At 39.7% G+C, this 15,773-nt stretch overlaps 1 protein-coding gene across 1 annotated transcript in view; it reads left to right on the plus strand.

The window, feature by feature from the left end:
• The window catches only part of LOC108270491 (ryanodine receptor 3), a 232,279-nt gene that overhangs the window by 55,510 nt on the left and 160,996 nt on the right, over positions 1–15,773 (plus strand). The window contains exons 3-7 of the mRNA XM_053682611.1: positions 2,363–2,464; positions 5,563–5,637; positions 6,076–6,154; positions 6,887–6,999; positions 7,941–8,040. Of these exons, the coding sequence (XP_053538586.1) occupies positions 2,363–2,464; positions 5,563–5,637; positions 6,076–6,154; positions 6,887–6,999; positions 7,941–8,040 (469 nt within the window). The remainder of the gene's footprint in view (positions 1–2,362; positions 2,465–5,562; positions 5,638–6,075; positions 6,155–6,886; positions 7,000–7,940; positions 8,041–15,773) is intronic.

Genomic DNA, 15,773 nt, shown 5'->3' on the forward strand with positions numbered 1-15,773 from the left:
CTGTGATAAAAGCAGTAAGTGACTACAGCTCAGAAGTCAATTACTGCTTTAATCACAGGAGAAAGTAATTGTAATTGCAACAACTAACAGTGAATTGTCATTAATAATTGCAGCTGCAATCCCAACTGCATTGGCAGCCTTGATAACAGATAAAGACAAAATATCAAAATATTATACAAAGTGATAAGTCGTGATCATAGGCTACTCATTTAAAAGATGATGGTAAGATAAGATGTGCCTTTTTTGATCCCCCGTGGGGGAAATATAGTTCTGGTTTAGGATTTGAACCCAGGTTCTTTTACATCCAAAGCAAGAGTCATACCAATGAACCAAATAGCCTACATTCTTATACTCTCCTCTTTGTCTGATTGCTGTGCCTATGACCAAGTGCTCTGCTGATATTTCTTACAACTAATAGGAGAAAGAATTAAAACAAAAAAACTTCTGGTGATGGTCCTCTACCTCCAGATTATACACTAGGTGAAGAATGGAGGTCCACACCTCTGAAATATCTTTTCTGGCCCTGGTGGCTCCAGCATACCAGTATATTTTGTACAATGTATTAAGTTGAGTACAAGTGGACTAAAATAAAATGTTATTAAAAAAAAAAGTTGTGTAAAATTAATAAACTGGTTTTTAATCATTGTTCAATAAGACAGTGTAGTATAATCAATACAACTTTGTACATAATGCAGATTCTCTAAAGTGATGGGGATTATAATTATGATACAATCTCTGTGTGCTTTAAGAGGTCTTTGGGGTAAACTCAATCACTGCCTTCACATTAAATTGCCACAGTGGTCTACACAAAGTCTTGTTCAAATGTTCAAATATCTCTACTAGCTATATTATTTTTCCTGCATAATCCACAGGGTATACAATAATAGATTTCCTGCCTACCTAGGATCTCCACCTGTAGGCATACCAGGCTGACCTCAGAGGTAAATCAGTATTTTAAACAAACTCTGAACTATTGAGAATTTGACCATGTGGGGCAGTGGTAGCTTAGTGATTAAGATGACTTCTGATTGGAAGGTTGTGAGTTCAAATCCCAGCACTGTCAATCTGCCCCTTCTGGGCCACTGATGAAGGCCATTATCTCATCTGCTCAGTAATATAAATTAGATAAATGTAAATTGCTCTGGATTAGAGTGTCTGCTAAAATGCTACAAATGGCCAAATAAAGATTGTGTCCACTGTTTAATGTGTAGTGTTTGAATAATAACATACATTCATTAGGTAATGAAGAATTGTTCTGTAATGGCCTGTCCCACAGCCCTGCCCTCTGACTGAGTTACAGGATGCCCTAGATCCTTCTCATTTTCCTAATCATGGTTATACTGTGCAGCACTGATATGTACCATGCCTTAGCTGGGTCTACACTTAAGAAGCTTTTAATCAATTGAAGTATAACTTGAGAATCCATTCATTTCTATCCTGAACCTAGTTTTTGCATTACCTCCTTAAATCAACCCTGATATATAGGCAGTGGCTCTGTATATGAAGTCATCAAGTATGTCTCCTAGGTGTACCCTGTCTCCAAGTGGCTGATTTACAATCTGATCTACAATGAAGAATGCACAAGAACATTTTTAAGAAAATATTTTTAAAGCAAAACCATACAGTAAGATAGTAAACATTCATACCAAGCTCTAAACAGTGATATAGTGTAGACTCCCTACGAGTCATGAACTGACCCAGGTCATTTTGCCTTTATGCTGATCACGTGACAGGTAAAAGAGGAAGAAGCTCTTATGCTGTTCTATATTCATGTTCTGTTAAAGCCCACTTTGTTACTACTAGATATTTCAGGAAGTGCATAAATTTGTAGTCTACATGAACATTGATGGTATGGTTTGACTTTCTTTCAATATAAATTTATGCACCCACAGGCATGCTCTAATAGTGATGTCTATGCAATCCAAATGACAATGCAGTCCAGTCTGTGCAGACTATGATATCTGGGTTACCCACAATAAAACGCATATGACACACTTGTGCCCTGTATTCCACTTCTACATATAACACAGTTATTTGAGTCTTCCTATTGAGTCAGGGCTATTGTTCATTGAAATATAACGCCTGTCTGTCTGGCTAGCATGTCCGTCAGTCTGTGTCTGTGTGTCCAATTACTGCACTTTTCATAATTTGTTGGCCATTATTTTAGGTGGTATTTAAAGTGCACTAGTGCTCTCTCTTGCTTGTAATAATTAAACATTATATTAGAAATTTATAATGGAAATGCTTTCTGAAGAATACTTTTCGGGCTTAAAACAAGCAGTGACTAATCTCTCTCTCTCTCTCTCTCTCTCTCTCTCTCTCTCTCTCTCTCTCTCTCTCTCTCTCTCTCTCTCTCTCTCAGTATGTCCCTCCAGATCTGTGCATATGTAACTTTGTGCTGGAGCAGTCACTGTCTGTACGGGCACTGCAAGAGATGCTGGCCAAAACTGGGGAAAATAATGAAGTGAGTACAAAACATCAATTAGTTCACGCCTCTGTGTGCCTTTATGTATTGTCAGAACTCTATTATGGTTTTCATAATGATCTATAGTTTCATTTAAACTTCACACTACTTTGTAAATCTATGAAATTTGTACAGTTGCTCTGGTTTTATTTTTATTTTTTAAATAGTTGTTATTGGCAGAGAATTACAGATATTATTTTGTATTTGTAACGATTAAAGCTATTGTATTGGTAGTTTCCTAACTTCGACATTGTCCCATGTGGTAGAACTCAATTTCATGGATGTTCACTTTAACATTTTTTTTTTTTTGCACACAAGCTTTTATTTTAAATTGTGTTTAAATTTACAACAGCTGTGACAGAAGTACTATTGTTCCTCTGTCATGACTAAAATTTTGCTTTAGCCTGACATTTTTATTTAACAGCACATGTTGGGTATAGCTTCAAGATATAAACTAACTAATATTTTACTGTGTCATGATCCGTTATACTATGTACTTAGTTATTCTAGATGAATATAGCATAGCTGTTGTAAGTTGAATTATTGGATATTAATATGGGCACAACTGAAAGAGGAGTAACAGATAACCTCAAAAGGGAATGGAGAAATAATTATTTGTTATAATTATGTGTGGTCTTTGTGCTTTCTTACTGTAAAGGATTTTTATATACTCAAGATATACTGAGATGAGTTCTTCCACAAGTCCATAACCATTTTATGATCCTCTACTATCTTAGTGTGTGCTAATTAAAGCTATGTAATCCATTATTTTCTGTTCGTTTGTTTTTAGCTGAGGTGTGCATTGGTGACAATGGCTCATACTCTGCTGCTCTTGTGAAACAAGAGCAAAAACAAGACCAATCTTTACAGAGCAATTTTTAACAAAACAGCTTAAAATGAAAGTGTCTGGTTTCATTTTTCTCTACATTTTCAATCCTTATGTCAGCTGCAACCTGTTTAGTGAGGTGGAACAACACAATAATACCTGGCAGTGAGATTTAATTTTTGCATAACTGTTTAGGGCATGAATAAAATAGAACTTCTTGTTTCTGCTGATGTTCTCAGTCTTCATTTCAGCTCACATCTAGCAATGACATCTATAATGTCTTCTAGCAATTTCTTTTGAAAAAATTTTCAAACCCTATTTTTTAAAAATACATTTCACTAATGATGTTTTAATATAAACCCCAGTGCCCCACGTGGTGCTTGTGAAGCTGATGGCCTTTGGCCACATCATGTGGGCAGTGATTTTTTCTTGTATCTGCCTTTGTGCCAATCTGCCATCTGGGGCAGGCTTTCTTAAAGAGGAACTCTGTATGGACTGACAGACTCAAATGTGCTGCATTTACTCATGGTGATGGCAGAACCTCAGACCACTGGGGCTTCAGAAGATGTTTTGACCAATTATCTGTGATCTAGGATATTTTTTCCTTTCAAAGCTTTACCAGCTGTTAGGTCACTGAGGATCATTACAGCATTTATACAGTATATTATTTTTTATTATAGTCAAACAGGACATGAACACTGACTGGCCACTTCAAAAGAAACATATGTACCCCGGCTCCATTCATGCAATTATCCAATCAGCTAATTGCATGGCATCGGTGAAATGCACAAAACAATATAGATACAGGTCAAGAGCTTCAGTTCATGTCTGTCTCTATAGTTTATACAAGAACAAAAAACATACAATGAGGGGCCAGTTTTAGTGAGCCTGTGCCCACAGTACATTGTTCTTAGCTGACAAAAGTTGAACCTGATGTGGTCTTCTGCTGTTATAGCCCATCTTCCTCAAGGTTCAACAGGGTAAACCCTCTGAGATGCTTTTCTGCTCACCGCTGTGTAAAGAGTGGTTATTTGAGTTACTGTAGCTGTCACTATTAACTGAAGATTGATTATGTATCTGTACCTACATGCATTATGCATTGCAATGCTGCCAAATGATTAGCTGATTAGATAATTGCATGAATTAGCAAGTGTACATGTGTTCCTGATGAAGTGTCTAGTGACTGCATACACACATACACATACAAATACACAGCACATATACTCACCCTAGGGTTGAGGGAAGATGATTGGCCTGTAGAGTCATACTGCACTCCAAATCATATCATGTTGTGAAGCCGCAGGTATTTATAATGTCATGAACACACTAATAATAATAATAATAAAAAAACAAAACCCTTATTCGCATTTGATCAACATGCTTCAGCAGTGAGATGATTAAATAAACAGTGATCACTAGAAAGCAAACAGCCATAATATTTGATTAAAAATTCATTTTTAGGCTTCATGTTAATACAATAGACAAACTGTCTCAGTTTCACCATTTTAAAAAATTTATTTTAGGTGGTAGCTCAATATAACATTTGCCTCTGTTATTTCATTGCCATCGGTAGAAGCTCATTAGAAAGGTGAGTATCTCTTGACGTGTAGGAATGAGTACAGAAATCTCTTCTAATTAAACCTTAATCTAAATCTTTATACTGAGAGAACACATGTGAAATGCCATTGGTATGTATGCATGCATTACTAAAATGTGCTTACATATGGTATGTGCACAAAGTTAATGAGATGCTTTAAAATTGAAATGCAATGTTCAAACAAAGGTATTTTCTTTTGTTTGTACTAAATAATCTGTTATCATGTAACTCTTTCCTCAATTTTTGTTTGAGAGCATCCATAGGAATGCGTTGCTTGCTCACTGCACATAAGAGTTATCTATCTCTTATGTGAGAGAATGCAGAACCGCAATGTCTACAGTATTTCTTTGTCATCCACTAAAGCAGTGGCTGTCCTGTGCACCATATTGTTTTCTAACACACACATCATCAGAACCTAGTTTCCCAAAAATCATTATAAGTTTAAGATAACCTTAACTAGTAGAGAGCAATGTTGAAGATGCTGCTTGCTCTACCATTTAACACGAAGCATTGTGCAATGCTTTTGAGGAAACTCTGTTGAGGTAATTATTAAGGATTTCATTAGAGGCCAGTGTGTTAGAGCATGGAAAGCAGAAATGTCTCCTGGACTAGAGCCACTGCTTTAATATTTTAAGTCCATATAATGATGTCTAACACCCTGCTCAATCCACACAGGCAGCCCATGGAGGTGGACACAGAACACTACTGTATGGACATGCTATCCTCCTGCGACACTCGTTCAGTAGAATGGTGAGGAATAGCAGCATCTCTTTCTTTCCATTTTATTCCTTCGTTTCCTAGCATCTGCAAACAGTCATTTGTGTGTACTTTCTAGTTGTCTATATTTTAACCTGGTAGTCAGTTTATTAGGTGTACTGTTGTGTTCGACTGTGTCAGGTACAGCTTCGTTTTGGGAGGAAGGGGGTGGTTTTGTGAAGCACTGTGTACAGTATTCTTACATCCACTTAATTAGACACACCTTAGTTAACCATATAGATATCCTTCCATTCCACTGATGACTAACTATAAATAGCAACGGTAATCGTATTCCTGTAGAGTGCATGTTGATTATTATTATTATTATTATTATTATTATTATTATTATTATTATGGCAACAGTATGGTTGGTACTTTAAGTCAATAAATTAAATTGACTTACTTATGTAAATTTACTATTCCTTCTTGCAGTATCTGACATGTTTAAAGACATCCAGGTCTCTGACAGATAAGTTGTCTTTTGATGTCGGACTTCAGGAGGACTCGACAGGCAAGCGTTCAAAGATTTTTCACTTTATTTATTTTTTGTTCATACAAGCCACCTTTTTATTATTAGTGTGTATAGGTGTATAGGATGTCATATTAGCTTGAAAATCAAAGTGGGCAGTTTTCTCAAGTTTTTGGAAAAGATATGACAACATTAATTATTGAACCTTTAACTTTTTGTTGTAAACATGCTACCCTTTTTTTTCCCAGACGCTTTTTGACAATCTCTGTTTATACTGCTCTTCATAGGTCCTGTACACACTTCATACGGGACTGGGCGGGGGTGGGGGTGGGGGGGCTGTGCGGGGGTTCACAGTTATCTCTCTATGGGATCAAAATGTCCCCACAATGACAATTTTGACCTTGTGTGGACATTTGGCTGGTACCCATGAAGAAAACAGATTTTTCATTAGATTAAGGTTAAGGTTAGGGTAAGGAGTAGGAAATTGACATGATTTAACTACAGTAAGACATGTTAATGGAAATACTCCACAAATATAGATTTACAAAAATTTGTGTGCATGTGTGTTAGAGTCAGTGCATGTGTTTGAGTAATCTAAATTTCACTGAAGCAGGTAGTGACATCTAGCCAGCTATTAACTGTTATGGATTAGGCCGCTGAACACTACTGCTGATCCGAGCAGTAAGATTTAGGTATAGCTGAATTAATAATTATGTCAGTGGATGGTGCCTCACAAGGATATTGAGACAAACACATATGTATATCCTTCTACAGGTGAAGCTTGTTGGTGGACTATCCATCCTGCTTCCAAGCAGAGATCAGAGGGGGAGAAAGTTCGTATTGGTGATGACCTTATTCTTGTCAGTGTATCATCTGAGCGCTATTTAGTGAGTAAACACTGTGTAACATGTATAACTCAACCCAGGATCACATAAGAATTGCCTCATTACCCAATGTCCACTGTAATGTACTCTGTCAAAGCACTGGCAGTCTCAGCCATGGGGGTTTTGGCCATATGCGTATACTTGAACATACTAAGCTAAGCTATAGTACTGTGCAAAAGTCTTCAGTATATGCAAAGAAATGCTGTAGAGCAAAGATGCCTTCAAAATAATGGATTTTTTTTTCTACATTTAAAAAGTAGTAAATGAAACAATCAATATTTGGTGTGACAAAAATAAATAAATAATAAAAATAGTAGTGTCCGGTACAATTAGTACAGTTTTATAAGTAAATGAGCTGGTAAATTTTATTGAGTATCTTGCAGAACCAGCCACAGTTCTTCTGGGAACTTTGACTGTCATACTTGCTTCATATTTTTGCAGCAAAACCCATCAGCTTTCATTGTGTTTTTTGTCTGAAAAGTGGTATCTTACATAATATGCTGCTTTCTTTACTGACATACAAACATTTTTCTGTAACATTTAATTTTGTGCTAGAAAACTAATGTTTGGGAATCTAAAATGATTTTTGTACTGACATCATAATGTAGAAGTCATAAAATAAAAAATGTATAACAAAGTTTATACTAAAAATATAGTGCCTTTGTAGTACACTCTTTGTATTTGTATCACACCTGTATTTATTGGTGACTGGAGCCTCGTCAGGTCATATTATAAAGGAAAAATCACTGATTAACAATTATCTTTTATAATAATATTTAATAATAAAAAAAACAGTTTACATCAAGTACACATTTCTGAAACACTATTAAGACAGAGTTTATGCTTTAAGCTAAAATTCTTTCAAGAACCCTACTCCTGTGTTGTAAGCGTTTATGAGAATATTTATGTATTACCATGGTAACTGATTTCTCCACTGTTTCTAGCACCTGTCCATCTCCAATGGCAACATTCAGGTGGATGCATCTTTCATGCAGACTCTGTGGAATGTCCATCCCACCTGTTCAGGCAGCAGTGTGGAGGAAGGTGCAGTATAAGCATTCTGTTTAACTAAAGCATTATGTGTGTGCTTCAGTTGAAACTAGGCTTGTGCAATATAATGATTTAATCATAGCAACCATGATATCCAGTGACATTTACTCAGATCATATTACCAGATCTGCCAAACCTTAGGACATTTTGTGTAGACGCTCTGTAATTAAACAGCAGACTACACTAGTAGTCAGTCACAAATAGGCCAAAAGAGCCTAATAAAATGGGAGATAAGTTCACTGACATGATTTTGGAATGATTTTTAAATGTTACTGTCTGAAAGACACATCCCTTTCCCCATGTCATATGTAAACTCGTTTGGGTGCCCTTGTTTTCTGTCAAAGTAAATGGAGACTGTCTTGAGTTTATTATTGAAATACAGTTACTATTATGAAATACAATTTATCATTTTATGTTCTACTTAGCTATCATTACACAAGTATATTGTGTATTTAACATCGGTAACATTATATACACTATATACATTGAAAACCTTTCTCCAGAAATGTTTTAAAAATTGCACTTTTTGTTTTTGCTGAAAAAGAGAAAAGGACAAAGCTTTTGACCTACCGTAATTTCCGGACTATAAGCCGCTACTTTTGTCACACGCTTTGAACACTGCGGCTTAAACAATGACGCGGCTAATTTATGGATTTTTACGGGCTAACGAGCTTCATGCCGCCAAAACATTTAGCCTCGTCACATCGGACCAATGAAATTACCGAACAGGTCACAGTGGACCAATGAAACTGTTCGAATTAAATCAAACGCACTCAGTCATTTTGCGCTTCATGCACACACCCTCATCATGGAAAACACACGAAGAAATGCATATGATGCAGCTTTCAAGTTAAAGGCAATCGATCTGGCTGTCGAAGAAGGAAATAGCATGCGAAGAGCAACTTTTGCTCAGGTTTGCCAGTGGATCCTAACAGCGTGGAGCAGTGTCAAAAAATCTACTATCACCAACGGGTTTCGAAAGGCTGGACTGCTGCGTGATGAAGAGGACAGCACAAGCTCAAGGCTGAATTTGCCTCGAGATGTAAGTGACATTGAGAGCGACAACGAAAGAGAGACTGAGGAAGTGTGTGACGAAGTGCCGATAATTCTGAGGCTGTTCAATTCCGACACTGAAGAAGACGACTTTAGTGGTTTTAGTGCGCAGGAGGAAGATGAAGATAGCGATCAATGACTTTTCCTGGTAGGCAACTGTATATATATATATTTTTTAACCAGCCGTGTTACCGGCACTGTTCGGAAAAAAACATTTACGGTACGTATTTAATTAAAAGTTAAAAATAAATCTTTGAGTAACATCTTTCTGTGTAAATATCTCATGTTACAACGTGGACACCTGCGGCTTATAGACAAGTGCGGCCTATATATGTACAAAAAAATATTTCTTTTTAAAGTTAGTCGGTGCGGCTTATATTCGGGTGCGCTCAATAGTCCGAAAATTACGGTAATAAAACTAAATAGGTCTGCAACAAAGTGTCAAATCTATTACTTTATAAACAGTTTTAATGGTGATGATACAGTGCTGTCTAAGAGTAATTTTTCTGTTTCTTATATTTGTTTTCTTCTGTTCCCTTTCAAAGGGAAATCAAAATTGTGTGAGTTCCACACTGTGGGAAGCGCCCTTGCGTGTGCCCGGAAGCTTGTAAAACATCATGCCTATTTATAGGCCTGCCGCGATCAGGTGATGTTGCAATTAAGCGAGCTGCGTGATTTAAAAACAGCACCTGTGAACCACGCCATCAGCCTTATTATCTTCAGTGAGACTGCATGTCGGCCGTTTGTATAACGCTCGCAAAAAGACTCTTCATTTCCTCTTTATCTTTTTTTAAAAAAAAACAACATTTATTTACTATTTACTTTTCTGTCCATTTAAAAAAAAAAGAGAGAAAAGTATGAGTGAGAGAGAATTCAGGAAGTGTGTTACGCATTGCTCCCATTTCATCATGGGGGGAGGACGGACACACTTTCTGTGTAAAGTGTCTAGGGTTGGAGCATGCCAGGGCAGCCCTCAAGAGGTCTGATTGTGCACATTGTGAACGCCTTACAATTAGGCAGCTCTGCTTGCAGCTTACTCTCTCCGAGGCTGAAAGGAGTTGGGTTTCAGAGCCTCACGGATCTGGGCTGGCCGATGCTGAGGCAGCCAGCCAGTTCAGGTATTGGCGATCTCGTATGGATCTGGAAAAGGAGCTGGAGACGAGCGCTGCTCTGTCTCTTGCTCTGTCTTCTGGGTCCAGCTCTCTGCAGGATTTTGAAGCTTGCGTCGCAACTCCTCCTTCTGCTATTGAAAGCCAAAAAAAATAATATTAATAATTCCTCTCTGACTCCGAGGAGCCAGAAGGGTGTGCCAAAAATGGAGAGCAGCTCTCAAGCATATCAATAGCTACTTGAAGTGATTACTAAGGCTGGATGAGCTTTTTTTTTCTCCCCAGTAAAAATAAATCTCCCTCACACTGCGGAAAACTCCCCTTTTTTCCAGAAGTGAATGACAAAATATCATGCTTCTGGGGAAAACCTTACATAACCCATATTTATAACACCGCAATGTCTGATTATTCATTATTATTTATGCCGAAGGTGGAGGAGGCGCTTGTGAGCTACCTCTCTCCATCGATGGCAGGTAATTTATGGGGGCTGGCTTAAGCAGACCTGGTGAGTGAGCTTGAAATATGGCAGCATTCAGCTAGTTCCTTCCCCGTTGTGTCGAGTACACTCTGTCATCCCCGTGTGGAACCCGGACCGTCTCCCCCCACGGAAAGCCAGGGGAACCAGGTGGCCACAGGCGCAGCCTGATAATAGGCCTGATCTGAGAATGATCATAAAGGCCAAGCTGACAAAGAAGGAGCGGTCCTGAGGGACGCAGAAAGACATATCAGGGGACATGAGGTTGGAAGGGTAGTTAGCCCAAGTTCTACTGTAGGGCCTCCCCTAGCCAAGGCTGTCCCAAGTTTTCTGTGTGCTCTGGTCAGTTAGCTGTCACAGGGCAACGAAAATCTGATGCTTTCCCTCCAATAGAATGTGGAAAAGTTAACATCACTAAAAGACCATCTGGTAGTGTGGAAACTACTGCCACGTGTGTATCCATGGGTTCTGTCTACCATAGAAAAGGGTTACTGGGTCCATTTCAGAACTCGACCACCCCAGTTCAGAATTGTGCTCGCCACAGTAGTCAGCACAGAGCAGGGCCTGACGTTAGTGCAGGAAGGAAGTTCCCTCTTGGACAAAGGGGCCATAGAACATGTACCCCGTTCCCTGAAGAAGGGAGGTATTTTACAGCCGTTATTTCATGGTCCATAAAAAAGATGGGAGTATGAGGCTAATTTTAAATCTGCATCATCTGAACCATACTCTTCGAACGTACAGGTTCAAGATGCTGATCCTCAAACTTTTGTTCCACAAATTCATTTTGAGGACTGGTTTGTGATGATAGACCTAAAAGGTGCATATTTCCACATAGAAATATTGCCCAGTCACAGGAAGATCCAGAGGTTTGTGTTTGGAGGCAATACATAGCAATTTCGAGTTTTTCCCTTCAGGCTAGCTTTATCTCCTCACAGCTTCACAAAGTGCATGGATGCTGTTCTGGCTCCATTGAGACTCCAGGGTTTCCGTGTACTAAACTACCTGGACTAGCACGATCCAGGGAACTGGAACATCGAGATGTTGTTCTTGCCCACATGAGCTTGGGGCTCAGGTTGATCCTAAATAAAAGTATGCTTTCTCAAGTGCAGAGGACAACTTTTCTAGGGGTTATAGGGATTCTACTATGATGAGGGCTTTTCAATCCCCAATATGTGTAGGGTCAATACTATTAATATTGAGCATTGCCCTGGATCTGGGCATCCCCTCCAGTCTCTATGAGAGACTGTCGGGGCTTATGGCAGCAGCAGCCAACGTCATACCGTCAGGCCTATTGCACATGAGACCGTTTCAGTGGTGGCTGAAAGTTTCAGGGGTTTTGTCTGAGGATGAAACCTCAGAGAGTAATCATTGTCATGCGGTAATTCCTACATGCAGGGTCGGGGCATCTCCTTATCGCAAGATGGTAATGACAGACACCACTCTCACATGCAGGGGCCCGGTCTTAGATGGCTGTCCAGCTCACGGTCTCTAGATTGGCCCTCATCTGGAGTGGCATATAAATCGCTTACAAATGCGGGCCTTGTTTCATTAGCACTGAAATTCTTTCTTCTCAATTGAGAGGTCACCATGTCTTAGTTGTGACAGACAACAGAGCAGTGGTCTCATATATCAGCCACCAGGGAGGATTATGTTCGTGCCCCCTGTTCAGGCAGGCACAACTAATTCTTTTCTGTACAGAGGGAAAATTTTTGTCAGTGAGTGCAGTGTACATTCTGGGCAACTGGAATGTGGGGGCAGATAGACTGTTGAGGCAGCGGCTGAGGCCCAGGGATTGGAGGCTCCAGCCACAAGTGGTGGAGTCTATATGGCAGAGGTTCGACCAAGCGGAAGTGAATGTGTTCACCTACCTGCAGTGGTTCGCCCACACTCTTCCCACACCAGTGGGGCTGGACACCGTGGTGCACACGTGGCCGAATTCACATCTGTACACTTTTCCCATGATCGCTCTACTCCCATAAGTTTGAGCGAGAGTTCGCCAAGACTGCCTGTCTGCTGCTAATAGTACCTTATTGGCCAACTTGAATATGGTTCTCAGAGATAATATCCCTGCTGGACGGCACTCCTTGGGAGATTCACGTCCACGGGGATCTACTGTATCAAGCAAGAGGGTTGATTTATCACCCTCGGTGGGAACAATGGAAACTGTGGGTCTGGCCCCTGAGGGGCACCAGCTCATAGATTTTGGTCTTGCAACTGAGGTTGTAGAGCACCATCCACAAGGAAATTGTATGCGCTCAAGTGGCAACTTTTTGTCTCGTGGTGTGAAGAACGTCAGCTAGACCCAGTGAACTGTGCAATAGCTACAGTCCTGGAGTTCTAACGAGGACTTTTCTTAGCAGGATTGGGGCTATGCTCCTATTGATGGAGCCTTTCTGAGGTGACTTCCTCTAACTGAGGCCCATCTGCAGACCACGCATTCCTTCCTGGGACCTTTCTGTGGCCCTGGAAGGTTTGTCAGGTGCCCCATTCAGGTGCCTCATAGAAGCTTCTGACTCTAAAGATAGCTCTTCTGCTGGCCCTGGTATCTCTCAAGTGAGTAGGAGATCTACAAGCTCTCTCTGTTGCCCCTTCCTGCCTTGACTTTGCCCCTATTTAGCCAAGGCCTTCCTATATCCTAACCCGGATTATATTCCTGAAGTGCCTACGTCTGCTGCCCAGCCTGTAGTATTGCAGGCTTTCCACCCTCCACCATTCCTAGGGTTAATCCACCACTCTGGCCAGTGGCATAAGTCTCTTTCAAAGGGAAATCAACTTTGTGTGAGCTCCACACTGTGGGAATGACAATGTAACCTTGTTCCCTGAGAAGAGAACATTGCTTAGCTTTGTCATACTGGGACATGCCTGTGAATTGCATCTTCACTTCAGAAAATAGAGGCTGATAGCGTGGTTCACATTTACCGTTTTTATATCATGTGACATGCTTAATTGCCACATCACCTGACGACAGCAGGCCTATAAATAGACATGATGTTACACAAGCCTCAGATGCCGGTCACGCTTGAGGGCACTTCCCACAGCGTGGAGCTCACGCAATGTCTCGTTCCCTTCTCAGGGAACAGGGTTACATGCATAACCCAGACATTTTTGCGTATATCTCATAATAAATAGTTTTAGATATTCAAACAAAATACAACATAAAACAAAGGCAACCTGAGTAAACACACAAAACAGTTTCTATTTATTTATTATTTTTTATTTCAGCAAAAAAAAAAAAACTTATTCAACAACTATCACCCATGTGAAAAAATAATTGCCCCCTTAAATTTAAAATCTGGTTGTGCCGCCTTTAGCAACCAAATGCTTCTGATAACTGGAGCCTTTCACTTGCTTTTAGGACTTATGCCTGTGCTTTGAATCATTGTGTTGCTGCATAATCCAGTTGCGCTTGAGTTTCAACTTATGGACTGAAGACCGGACATTCTCCTTAAGGATTTTCTGGTAGAGAACCGAATTCTTGATTCCCTTAGTTATTGCAAGTTGCCCAGGCCCTGAAGCGGCAAAACATCCCCACACCATCACACTTCCACCACAATGCTTGATTGTAGCTATGATGTTCTTTTTTTTGAATTTTGTGTTTGGATTACACCAGACATAAAGGAACCACTATCATCCAAACAGTTCCACTTTCGACTCATTAGTCCACAGAACATTTTCCCAAAAGGTTTGAGGATCATCAAGGTGTGTTTTGGCAAAATTCAGACGAGCCTTAATGTTCTTCTGGGTTAGCAGTGGTTTTCGCCTCGCCACTCTTCCATAGATGCCATTTTTTCCCAATGTCTTTCTGATAGCAGAGTCATAAACAGTGACCTTTATTGATGCAAGAGAGGCCTGTAAGTCTTTGATGGTGTCCTTGGCTCTTTTATGACTTCCTGGATGAGTTGTTGCTGTGCTCTTGCAGGAATTTTGGAAGGTCAGGCACTTCTGGGAAGGTTCACTACTGTGCTGAGTTTTTCCATTTGGAGATAATGGCTCTCACTGTGGTTCTTTGGAGCCCAGTATCTTTGAAATAGCTTTATAACCCTTCCCAGACTGATGTATTTTAATCACCTTCTTCTTCATAATTTCTGGAATTTCTTTCAACTTTGGCATAGTGTGTTACTGGCTAAAACCTTTTTAACCAACTTCATTCTGTTGAAAAAGTCATATTTGATTGAACAGGGCTGTCAGTATTGAGGCCAAGTTGTGTCTAGTCCAGCTGAACCCCATTTTGAATGCAGTTTCATAGATTTGGGAATTAGTAACTATGGGGGCAAATACACACTATTTCACACAGGCTAAGTTGGTATTGGATAATTTTTTTTGCTTTAATAAATAACATTATCATCTAAAACGTTATTTTGTGTTTACTCAGGTTGCCTTTGTTTTATGTTAGATTTCGTTTTAAGTTCTGAAACAAATTAGTATGAAATATATACTCTCTGGACTCCCAGCCAGCTCCATCAAACCCCTTCAAATCATTCAGAATGCAGCAGCACGCCTAGTCTTCAACCAGCCCAAAAAGAACCCATGTCGCACCCCATTCATCTCCCTCCACTGGCTTCCTGTAGCTGCCCATATCAAATTCAAGGCCTTGATGCTCATGTACAAGACCTTGTCTGGAATAGCACCCCCCTACCTCAACACTCTCCTTGAGGCTTTGGTTCCCTCACGCAATCTGTGATCGGTTAACAACAGATGCTTAGTGGTGCCTACTCGGCTTGGCTCAAGGTCCTTTTCCAGAACCTTCAAACTAACTGTTCTTCAATGGTGGAATGAACTTCCAACCTCAATCCAGACCGCAGAATCTGTCACTATTTTTAAAAAAACAGCTAAAGACCCACCGCTTCCATGAGCACTTAAAGAAACCCTAAAATACCAACCCCACATTATGTAAAACAAACAAACAAACAAACAAACAAAAAAATTACTCTTCTCTTACAACTCTACACTGCGCACTTTGCTTCTCCAGAACTCAATTATAAATTCTGCACTATTTGTATTGTTCTATGCTTGATATATCGTTTGTCTTGTAATTGTAAGTCGCTTTAGATAAAAGTGTCTGCTAAATGAAAAAATGTAAATGTAAATAT

Source organism: Ictalurus punctatus, chromosome 9 (genome assembly GCF_001660625.3).
Source record: "Ictalurus punctatus breed USDA103 chromosome 9, Coco_2.0, whole genome shotgun sequence".
Taxonomy (NCBI): domain Eukaryota; kingdom Metazoa; phylum Chordata; class Actinopteri; order Siluriformes; family Ictaluridae; genus Ictalurus; species Ictalurus punctatus.